The sequence below is a fragment of the Hibiscus syriacus genome, unplaced genomic scaffold, assembly GCF_006381635.1.
Source record: "Hibiscus syriacus cultivar Baekdansim isolate YM2019G1 unplaced genomic scaffold, ASM638163v2 tig00005377_pilon, whole genome shotgun sequence".
In the NCBI taxonomy this organism is placed as follows: domain Eukaryota; kingdom Viridiplantae; phylum Streptophyta; class Magnoliopsida; order Malvales; family Malvaceae; genus Hibiscus; species Hibiscus syriacus.
Genome location: NW_024062054.1, coordinates 984,830 through 996,789, shown reverse-complemented (window position 1 = coordinate 996,789; position 11,960 = coordinate 984,830). Strand labels below are relative to the sequence as shown.

The following is an 11,960-nucleotide window of genomic DNA, read 5'->3' as shown; positions in this document are numbered from 1 at the left end:
TGATCTCTATTTTCTATTTTCGGATACAAAAATAAATATGATTCATGATTCCTGATATTAGTGATGATCATTCGAAAATTAATTTTATTTGGGGTACTTTATGGAATATGATATATTTCTTATGGACCTAAGGCGACCCTTAGGTGGGCTCTTAGGCCAATGGGCTTAGGGTAAGACCTTATGGATCCTAAGGCACTCCTTTAGGATGGCTTTTTTGCATTGTGTTTAGGTTAAGTCCTTATGGAGCATGAGGCATCCCATCATGTGGTTCCTACGCTTCGGCTAGGGTAAGTCCTTATGAACGCAAGGTGCTCCCTTAGCTTAGCTCTTACGCCCAATGGGCATAAGGTAAGCCCTTATGGATGTAGTTTTGGGGAACTGCATATCGATGTTTAGGTGGATGGTATTACAATGATTTTAAAACCTATTTTCTTGAAATAAACTACTAATATTGTTTTTAAACTATATGTACACTTATTTCTAGTTTTGTGGGAGCACACTAGACACTTATTTTCAATCTCCTGAATCTGTCTCTCTGAATGCTTCATTTGAACTATAGGTTCCTGACTGTTACATGACGATTTAATTAATGAACCTATACTGACCACTAGAACATGTATAAGCTTGTATCAATAATAAAGTTTTATGATTTGCCATATATCTACTTGTCATTTAGTATCATCTGATAGTTTTATATTATTGAGCTTTCTCAAAGCTCACTCAGTTACTCACAATTTCAGATTAAAAAAATAATCATGTGTAGCATGGACATCAATTTTGGGAGTTCTTTCGACATTGCTTGCATAATACGACATTGGTGTAATTAGGGGGCATGTAGGTAAAAATTTTATTTATATTGAACCTATAACTTGTTTTGGTATTTGATATTATTAAATTTTGTTTTAAAGTTAGAATGATTCTTGAACTTATGTTTTTATGTATAAATCATTTTAGAATTTTAAATGGTTTAATAAAAAAATTTATTTTCCCCAATTTTTTGTAGGGTCATTCCGGTGGACCTAATGTGACACCTCAGATTGGGTCACCCGTATCCGTCTAAGGGTGTTACATTAGGCATGGTCGAGACCCAATCCTACTTGGTTCTATCATTATGAACCTAATTGGATGAAAAACGATATACTCCTTGATGCAATTAGTATCAAATGAAGTTACATTTTCCTATAAAAAATAATATAGTTTTGTAACATGAGGACATTCATTTTTTACAAGCAATACATATATTTAGATTATTTTACCAGAAATTACAGATGTTAGCATAGAATGCTAAATGAGTAGGAAAAATCAGAACATTTTACCATGAAGTGGAGCCTCTCTTATAAATATTAATTTCTTAAGAACTAGTATTGAGCCTATAACCATGGTTCTTCAACATGCATATAATTAGGGATGTGAAATCAATTAATCATTTTATCACCCTAAAATAAGGGTTATATGTTAAACATTTAAAATTTTAGTGTCATTTTCTGAGTTCTCTAAATGTCAAGGAACTCCTGCTGTAACTAGCCCCTAGTTTAGGATATTCAAATACCCTTTTTTTTTTTTTTAGCTTTCTTAAACCCTCTCATTTTAAAATTTTAGTATTTTGTCTCTCCCTCTTGCCCTTTGGGTTTTTTTTTTTTCATTTTGTCGTCATCTAGGCCATCGTATGTATCACCATCGACACCATGTGGTTCTCATTGTCGTGCCCTATCGGCTGGTACTCTTGCTTTTTCCTTCATGGCTGCCATCGCCGATTGGGAAGAAGGTTTTGTTTTGGGTTTTTCGAAAAACTCATCTCCACTGTCCATCATTGCAAACTAACTTCGATAAGGAATTCCTCATCCCTTAAATTGCAAAACTGGAATCTTCTACATTTTTTTTATCATAGAAAGGACTTGTATGCATAGTCTTCACATGTGTGGAAGTGATTCCAAAAACCCAGATAAGTTTAAAACTGATTAAACTGGATTTAAACTAGTCTGACCGAACCAAACATGAACTAGCCTGACTAAAGCAGACTTGAATCAGACTGAATCAAACTTGACCAGAATCGTTTTGGCCGTTAACCTTTCTAACCATTGAACATTGACTTTGACCTTTAATTATATACTTAGACTGATGAGTTTTACCGTTAACACGTTTTAATTGACCCTTATATCTATGTTTTTCGACATCCAGAGATTATTTTTGCTCAATTCTGACCCCAAAGTCCTATTTTATATCTCTCATTACATTATGTGGTATGTATGCTTAGTAAATTATGGAATTAATTATCTCACTCTCTGGTATTATGTTTTGAAGGTGATCACATGTCTCTATAGTAATCTTTAGTAGATCTACAACATCTCCATTCGGCTCAGCTCGACTCTACATGTCTGACTCAAAATATGCATGTGTATTGTTAAATGAATTACAAGTTGTTTTAATTTATGCATGTGTTGCTTTAGTACACTCATAGTAATACATTATTATTAGATTCTCATATCGCATGATATAATACTATCGAAACGTGTAAAGCATACAAATTATATGATATCATTTAGCTGGTATAGGTGTGTTCTTTGACAAGTACTGCATGTTTGTTTTTCCATGCCATGGGTTGTTTTTCTATATTTATATATATGGCACTAGCATATCTAATTTTTTATTAGTGTGTATTTTGCATGATCTATTAGTTGGTATAAATTTCTATTTCGAGACTATATACAGGATTCTTGGGTTCTTCTTCGAAGGGTAACAAGCCCATCTTGTTTCTTGATTTATGTCTGGGATCCTCTTTGAATGGAAACATCTCCATCCTGATTTATGTTATTGTATGGGATCATCTTTGGAGGGACACATCCCTATCCTCATTTCTGTTTTTGTCTAGGATCCTATTCGGAGGGTAACATCTTCATCCTGATTTTTATTTCTGTTTGGGATCCTCTTTAGGGAACAATATCCTCGTTCTGTTAGTTTGGAATGAAAGGTAAGGTTGTGAATATTTGTTATGATATATTGGTGGTAAATAGTTGGTTTTACTATTGTTTGATTATTATAATGCTTATTACATCATGCTTGAATTATCTATGTTTTAGTATTATTATTTGTTTGCACTTAGGTGAGACATCGAACGATGAAGCTGTAACCCCTATTCCATATCAGTATCCAAATACAATTTAGAGATGTTACGTCAATCATTTAAAAACATTTCCTTATTCAAAAACTGGTAAAATCATAATATAATATTTTGACATCCAATTCAAGTTCGATTTCAACACCCAATAATGTTTCTTTTGAAATTGTCAAATTTATTATTTATAACAAACTAGTCAATAGCGTAAAATCATAATATAATATTTCAACATCTAATTCAAGTTTGATTTCAGGAAGCAACTAAGCAGTCAATGTTGTTTCGTAACAAAAACGAAACTACCTAATTTAAAATCCAACCAACTAGCATTTAAAACATAATTTAGTAAAATACTAATCATTCAAGCTATTAATTATGTCTAATATTAATCATATTGAGACAAAATTATTTTTGTATTACAAAATCGTTATATATATATATATGACATATCAAAGCCAACAAAACACATAATAATATACATGTCAACTATATAATATCAAAAACATTGGTAGAAGTCATACTGATACTGGAAGTGGATCTGAATCTTTCAAAAAGTGATGCCCACTAAGCTCCTCACTCCGCAAAATTTTCCTTTCCTTTACCTACGCGTGAAACAATCACACGCTAAGTATGTACTTAGTGAGACATTAAAATAATTAAAGGCATAATAATATACAAAATATCATATAAATCACAACATAGAAAATGTCATATGATATTAAAGCAGATGAAATAGATGTCACAAAGTCGTTTCTTTCATCACATATCATGTAAAACACATTTTCACATATAAGGCATATAATGCCAAATCAAATACTCGTAGACACCAACATCATGTACTCATTCATATATCAAAAGTACCCATAGATACTAATATATCAAAATATCATATAAAGGTACGTTGGACAGTTCATACAGGAAATCATCCATAAACCATGTAGTAAATATTGTATAAACATTTATAGGGTAATTAATACCCAAAATATCTACATACCATTTTGTAAAGTAGTATAAAAATAATTTAAATACAAATTAATTTTTTTCTTTTCAATTCATTCGAGGTTGACTCGTCGCAAGACTTCCTAAAAGCATCACTATCAACTTTTAAAGTCGATTACATTCATTCTTTTACTTTTTCCTTCTCTTTTGACTTATTTTGATCTCGATTATCGTCACGATCTACATGAGAGTAGATTACACAAAATACACATTTCAAAGCACATGTTAGTATCTCCACTAACACGAAAGGTGCATATTAGCATAAAATTGCTAAATATGCAATTAATGCATATTCGATACTAATTCTCTTTCACATGATCAATGCTAAGTTTAACTCTTTCAGAATTACATTTCAAGTCCCTGAAATAATCATCTTTTAACAATAGTTCACAAGACTTTTCAGAATATCACACTTAACCACCAATCTAATCCTTTAGAATTTATCCCAATATTTCAAATTTATTGAAAATGGTCCCTTGACTTTTCACATTAAACTAAATACCAATCACCAATCTAAAACATTCCAACAACGTATTCAAACTAGTATATAAACATTTACATAATTTCCATTTAATTCCCCAATTTTCTAATATTTATGATTTGGTCCCCTATCTTATAAGAACTTTCAAATTGGTCCAAAGCATATTTCAAAGCATGTATAATAATTCATACACTATTTATAGCCTTATGGAAATTTTTACATATTTTTGCCCTAATTTTTCTCTTTAGTTGAATCTAACCTATGCTCTTAGGCATGGTTTTGAACTTGGTTCAAGCACAAATTTTAGCCCCTACCATCAATTCCATGCAATTCCAATCAATCCCATATAAAAAACAATCCAAATTCAAAATTTTTACATGATCCCTAATCATAGTCGAACACTTCGAATAATTTTTAATCAAAATTCATACTTGGAAATGATTCTACAACATCCATAACATCATAAACTAACTTTAAATCATTGAAATTCAATTTCCCCTTTATCCACCCTTTTCAAGAAATCAATGCTCCATGCAAGAAAAACATGAACTAAATACACCAATTGATAGAGAATTTGATCATATACTATAAACGTGACGATTGTTTGTTTTCGTCATATTTAGTGATAAGGATATATCATTTATGACAATTTAAAAAAATGTCATTAATTTTTGTCACTATATGTTTGGAGCCAAATTTTACCTCCAAAAATAATTTGGTGGGAAACTTTTTAATGACGTTTGGATAAAATGGTGACATTGTAAAATCGTCGCCAATGGAATAGAAGTTTTAGTGACGATCTATTATTATATTTCAATTAGTGACATTACAAATTTGTTACCAAAGAATTTTATTCATGATAATTTGATTTGTCATATTTTATAAGAAACTAAAGCTGACGTTTTATTCTTGTCACAAAATATAAGTTTAACATGATTAATGCAATTTTTTTATTCATTGTTATATGTCTTGTTTTTATATGACGATTTGAAAATACATAATATGATTTTAATTAATTTTTAGTGCCAATAATTAACATAAAAAATTTGTCAAAAGTTTTTAGTGACAATTTGGATTTGTCACTAATTCAAAATTTTATTAGTGGCAAAATTTAAAATATTTTTAGATTTTAAACTCATAATTTTAATCGCTCCTATTAATTTTTTAAAAAATTTTGTGCTCCATAAATATTTTATACATGTATATAGATTTAAGCATTTTTTATAGGTATATGTTAAATTAAATAAATAAGCCATTAAGCTGTAAAAGTATATTAAAGAAAGCTTTTTTGATCAATTTTGACCTTTAAATCTTAATATTTTTAGGTTATTTTCGATGTGAACACACCAAAGTGAATCATATGCCACACTTTGGTGATGACATGTGGTGTTTTTAGATTTTTTTAAAATTAATTTTAAACATATTTAAAATAAAAAATTATGAAAAGATTTTAAATAATATTTTAAAAGAATAAAAAGTAAATTATTTATTTTTTCTAAAGATGTCAATATTTATTTAAAAAATAAATCATTAAATGTTATTAAAATTATGATAAATATTAAAAATTTAAGAAATATGAAAAAATTTTGAAAAATATTTTAAAGCTATCTAAAATATGAATTATTTTTTTAAAATTTTGAAATTTATTAAAAAATAAAAAAAATATTATTAAAATTATAAAAAAGTGATTTATTTTTTAAATATAAAATATCACATAATTATTTTAAAAATTATAAAATATTGAAAATTTATTATAAAATGTTAAATAATTATTTAATATTGTAAGATATATATAAGGAATGTTATGAATGTGAGATAACATTTAGGTATATTTTATATTGAAAAAATTAAATGATTTTGTAACTTAGTGTCCGAATTGGGAATATAGGGATTGTTTTGAATGTGGGCTAATATTTAGGTTCCATTTCATAAACCCTAGATCATTATAGGGTCATGCTCTGCAACATACTCATTAGGTATATGTTATATTTTTGAGCCCTTGTTTCGTTTAGATTTTCTTCGGCCGTTTCATCTCCCACATTTTCTGATGAAGCTCCATTTACCTTGCTCACGCCACTATCGATGAAATATTTATCTTCACGAGTTTTACATCATCCTAATTAGACTACGCAACTAGAACGAAGAACATCAATGTGGCATCGGTGTCTACTAACAATAAGTCGAGCATGGAATGGTGAGTCTGATGTCTTGGTCCCCAAGATTGTCTCTTTCCCCTCTTGTCTCTGTAACCTTCTCCTAGATGTGAATTGAATTTCATTTGGGTGTTTCAGATCCGTTTTTAACTGTAACTTGCATTTTGATGTAAGTTCCGAATATAGACATGTATTTAGTTTTAATATAATTAGTTTTTTTTTTAGTTTCATAAACATTTTAAAAATCTTTGGAATCATTTTTTTCATTCCTGGAAACAAATATTTTTTAAAAAAGATAAGAGTTCTGATAATATAATCTCATAATCTGCCCTTCACCAAAACCTACGACATTATCATATTTGGTTTGTAAGATTACATTTTACAACAAATATATAGTACAAACACGAGGATTATGTTTGAGATTGTACATCTTTTCTTGGTTTTTTATTAGTATGTTGTAAAGATCAACAATATCAAGCCCTATTTTTAACCAATTACTGTTGGAATCCGGTCTCTCTTGAACCAAAACACTAAAATATGCTTGAATATTTTGTTTGCTCATTCTTTTACAAGTATATGATTCTGTTGTGGTTTCAAATGTTCATTTCTCGGTGTCTTTCATACATATTCACATACAATTTAATTGTACAAGAATGCATCTCTATTACAAGTAATTTTGATGTTATTGAAACTTAATCTCTGATATCTTGAATTAGAAATTTAGATATTCTATCAATAGAATATTCTGTTTTCGATAGTTTTACAAGATACTATTAATTGCTACACTATGTATTATATTTTGATAAAATCATTGAAATGAAAATATGAGGAATTGGAATAATGGTTTTAATGAATAACGAATGAGGTGGAGGTTCTCATAGTGAGGTTTTCCTTTGTGTTAGCGTTGGACAATTTCCTATTTATTTCTCACGTTCTTTAGGTTATCAACTAGATAATGAAGACAAGATTGAGAGTGCAGATAGATTCAAGGCGACTAAAGTGTGGGAGAAGGAGAAGATTTAACTTATGCAAGCTGCGAAGCCATACATAGACAATTTTGGATACTTTTTATTTTAATCTGTAAAAAATATGGGTTATTATTGTAATTTCCAAAATGTAGACTTTTCATGTAATTTATAAAAGTTATAGTTAACGGAAGAAACAATTCCTAATATTATTTATAACTATTGATTATAATTAATAAATAAAATAAATAAGTATAGTGGAACCAATGATGTGTATGGCGCGATGGTTCAGGCATGTGCATTTCCGCTTCCTTGACTAAGGATCGATTCTCACCAGGTGCTTTTGTTTCAATACTTGTTTTCTCACTTAATACACCTTAGTGAAGGAAATATAAATTGAATTAAATAAATAAGTATGAAAATATCCTTCAATTAGATAGATAACAGCCAAATATGCAATATACCAAGATTTTAATTTGCCACATCACTTCTACCGTTAAAAGTTAATAGCCAACGCTTGATTAAATCATTTAAATAGTTAAATGATCTATTTGATCAAATTAAAATATCGATAGTTAAAATGATTTTTAACTATAGTTGAGTGGTCACCCGTGTAATTTTACCATTTTGAAAATCTCTAATTTGCTAAAACTCTCAAGGTTTTACAAAAGGTCATTGGATGATAAAATTTATTTTAAAAAACCAATGATTTGAAATTTGATTAATTTACATACTAAATTTTGTGTTATTTATATAGAAACTTATTCAAAATTTCGAATGATTAAAGGGTTATAAATTTTTTTAATTGATTCTGTTTCTTTTCTGAATTCTAAATGTGACAACTCTGAATTATGTAAGATTCTCAGACCGTACATTAAATGTTAGGACGTATGTTATTGCTGAAATCTACACTGAAAATGAGGATGCCAATTCTAAAGGTGTGGTTATTGAAGTGGCCACTAGGGCACCACTGATACAGAGGATATTACTAAGAATTATCACTGTCTTCGGAGTTTGAATGAATGAATCGTATGTTAAGTTAAATAAATGAGTAACAATATTTTTTATGTTTATTTAATAAACAAACGAATGTAAATAGAAGTATGCTCGATTCATTTACGTTCACAAACAAATTCGTTTATCAACTCGTTCGTTTATGTTCATGAATAAACTTGTTTAATGACTCGATTAGAAGCACGTTTATGTTTTATTCTTTTAAATTTAACCAACGTTATCCAACCTTCATAATTGTCTTTAACTTATGCCCACAATACCAAGATTCTTAGGCTTTGTCAAATCCCATTTTACCCATACATACTTAACTCAAATTGCAGTGAAGGTGGTACCACAATATTTACATGAAACGAGCCAACCAAGATATATTCTTCTTCTGTTTCTTCTATTTTCCACCCCTATCTCTCTGTTTATTACATTACAATATATCTTTACATGAAACAATCGAAGCAAGTATTGATTGGAATTTCTTTAGCAGAAGTGAGCTTGAAATATATATACATATCTTCAACTACAAACCATATGCAAGTCTAAGGCGCTCTTCCAGGTAGTCCGTGGATTTCATGGGTGGAAATCTGAATGAAAACATAAAAAAATATATAGAAAATTTAAACATAACGGTGTCACACGCACGGCCGAGCCTAAGCTATCCATATCTTGAAATATAAAAGAACAAGAGATGGTAGGTCTTATTTGTCTTCCAGTTGAATTTTAACAAAGACATAGTATAAAAAAGAGTACCCCTAACACTGGACAAAATAATCACTTTTACTCATTCTTTCGTTTTGGAGCACATTAAATCCCAAAGATTCATTTTAGGTCAAAAAGAGCTCCTCTATGGATACAAGTTGTCAGTCACTAATGGTCAATGCCCGAAATTGACTTGGCGAAAATATGTAGACGAACATGTTGAAGTGGCATGTACACGTCATAAAAAGTACTGACGTGATAGTCTACCACATCAACAATTTTTTTTAAAAAATAATTATAAATAATATTTCTATTAAATTATTTACCACCGCTTTTTGATTGGTTGTAAATAATTTAATAGAAATATTATTTATAATTATTTAAAAGAATTACAATTTCTATGACGTGGTTTGACCCAAAATGAAATGTTGGGGATTGATGTGTTCAAGAAAAAAGAATATGGGCTAAAGTTACTATTTTATCAGCGTAATTTTTTTTAAAATTTCTTCAACAGATGACAACCTCTTTTGTGATTTCAGTTAAGATGGGCTCATAAATAATAATTGAGCTGAACTGGTAAATGTTCCATTCAATAGTCTGTTTAAATTATAATCGAATCATAAACATTGATCTTTCGAGAAAAAAAAGAATCATAAACATTGAAAGTGGCGGTTGAATAAATACCTTGGTGGGCAAGCCTCACTGCAACAGCTTTCCAAACATCCCACAATACAGTCTTTGCTTGGATCCAAGAAGAATGCCACCTGAAATGTTTACAAAAATAATCATAAAAGAGAAAGGCCTTCCTCAAATGAAGAGGGATAGAATCAACCAATGACTGGTGATGATATTTCAATCTTCTGGCCCCTGTCAAATAATCAGATATGAACAGATAACACGGTCGATTCACGAAATTTGAAAGGACATTCAACAAACTGTTCCTAACATAAGTGAACTTTCCAGAAAATATGATGTCAAACCATCTGCTTAAACTGGAAAGGGTGAATCATTACAGAGTAGCGTTCTTGTCTCGGTGGCAGCACTCTATGCAGTGTTGACCTGCAAATGCATGTCACAGAATTAGAGGAGATACAAAGAAGATAACAGACAGCTGAAGCGGAAGTACCTGAACAAACAATTTGTCCACCTCTCCATCATGTCCCCAATATTGAAACGAATGCCCTACAAGTTCCGATCCAATGTTCAGAGGCCGATTTGATAAAGGCAATAACTATGTTGTGCACCATTCCTTTTTTCTTTGGGACCAGATTGAAATGTAGGAAACTAAGCACCGTAAACCAGTACTTTTGTTTAAATGATTACATGAACAATCAGCCGTCACTAATAGTACTCGCCCAGTCATGCTTGGCACATCCTCCCAAACCAGTGGTTGCTCGGATTTCTCTCTGCAAACCTGCTTTCACAAAGGTGAAACCGAGGTTCGGTTGAAATACAAAATGTAAGGTCTGCATAACAAGGAACGCACCTGAAGCCCCGTAACACCATCTGTCATCAAAAGAGTGATCATTCCATAATCTGAATGAGCAGAAGCACCATATATTTCTTCACTAGAAGAATCCAAGTCCCCTAACAGCAAAATTAAAAGGAATATTGTGATACTTTTAAGGTTTTATGGCTCTGAACTTCTAATCATCTTTTCTATCTATCCAGTCTTCACTCAAATGGAAAGATTTAGATAGAAGTGTAATGCAAACAAGATTAAGGAAGAAAAGGAGAAGGCATAATGAAAAACTTACCCCCAACGTTTCCACAAATGATCACTTTGTCCCAAATTATTTTTCTAGAACATTTTAACCCTAAACGTTTCAATTTTTTGTCAAAACAGTCCATGTTTGAGGGAAATCATTAGTTCACTAATGGTCAATACATATTATTGACATGGCATCTCCACACGTGTTCAATTGCTTACATGGCACATGCAATGTTATCACTTTGGGATGACATGGCACATGCCACATCAACAATTGATCGAGTGTGAAAATGCATGTCAGTAACATATGTTGATCATTAGTCAATAAACGATTTCCATCCAAAAGGGTTTGTTTTGACCAAAAATTAAAATGTTGGAGGGTAAAATACTCTAAGAAAAAGAATAAAAAAACAAAGTGATCATTTGTGCACAGGGGTAATTTTATCATTATGCCAAGGTGGAAAGTGCTCCATAAGACCTTCAGAACAATCAATGGCTTCAACAAATATAAACAAGCCAGGTAGTAGCAGCATACCTGGATAACGTAATAAACGAATGAATGCATATGGTTCATTAAGGGCGCCAAGTTTTTCAAAGAAATCTTCATCTAACTTCAGGGACATGGCAATTAAAGAAAGTAATTTAGTCCCAGCAGACCTGAGGAAACAAATCTAGCACCATTTAAGTCTTGAAATCATTCTATTCTACAAGCTGGTATTCTGAAATATTCCTGCCAGTAGAACAATGTCCTATGGGAAAAGGCGGCCAAATCTCATAGTATATGTCGAAACGATGATATTTAAAAAAAAAACAAATTTAGTTTTTAATTAGGTGT

General features: G+C 30.6%; 1 protein-coding gene across 1 annotated transcript in view; it reads right to left on the bottom strand.

The window, feature by feature from the left end:
* Window positions 1-9,191: 9,191 nt before the first annotated feature.
* The window catches only part of LOC120199159 (2-oxoglutarate-Fe(II) type oxidoreductase hxnY-like), a 44,926-nt gene continuing 42,157 nt past the window's right edge, over window positions 9,192-11,960 (bottom strand). The window contains exons 6-12 of the mRNA XM_039200343.1: window positions 11,661-11,782; window positions 10,901-11,001; window positions 10,757-10,828; window positions 10,541-10,596; window positions 10,428-10,473; window positions 10,099-10,178; window positions 9,192-9,299 (exon numbers count right to left, since the gene is read on the bottom strand). Of these exons, the coding sequence (XP_039056274.1) occupies window positions 9,236-9,299; window positions 10,099-10,178; window positions 10,428-10,473; window positions 10,541-10,596; window positions 10,757-10,828; window positions 10,901-11,001; window positions 11,661-11,782 (541 nt within the window). The 3' untranslated portion in view covers window positions 9,192-9,235. The remainder of the gene's footprint in view (window positions 9,300-10,098; window positions 10,179-10,427; window positions 10,474-10,540; window positions 10,597-10,756; window positions 10,829-10,900; window positions 11,002-11,660; window positions 11,783-11,960) is intronic.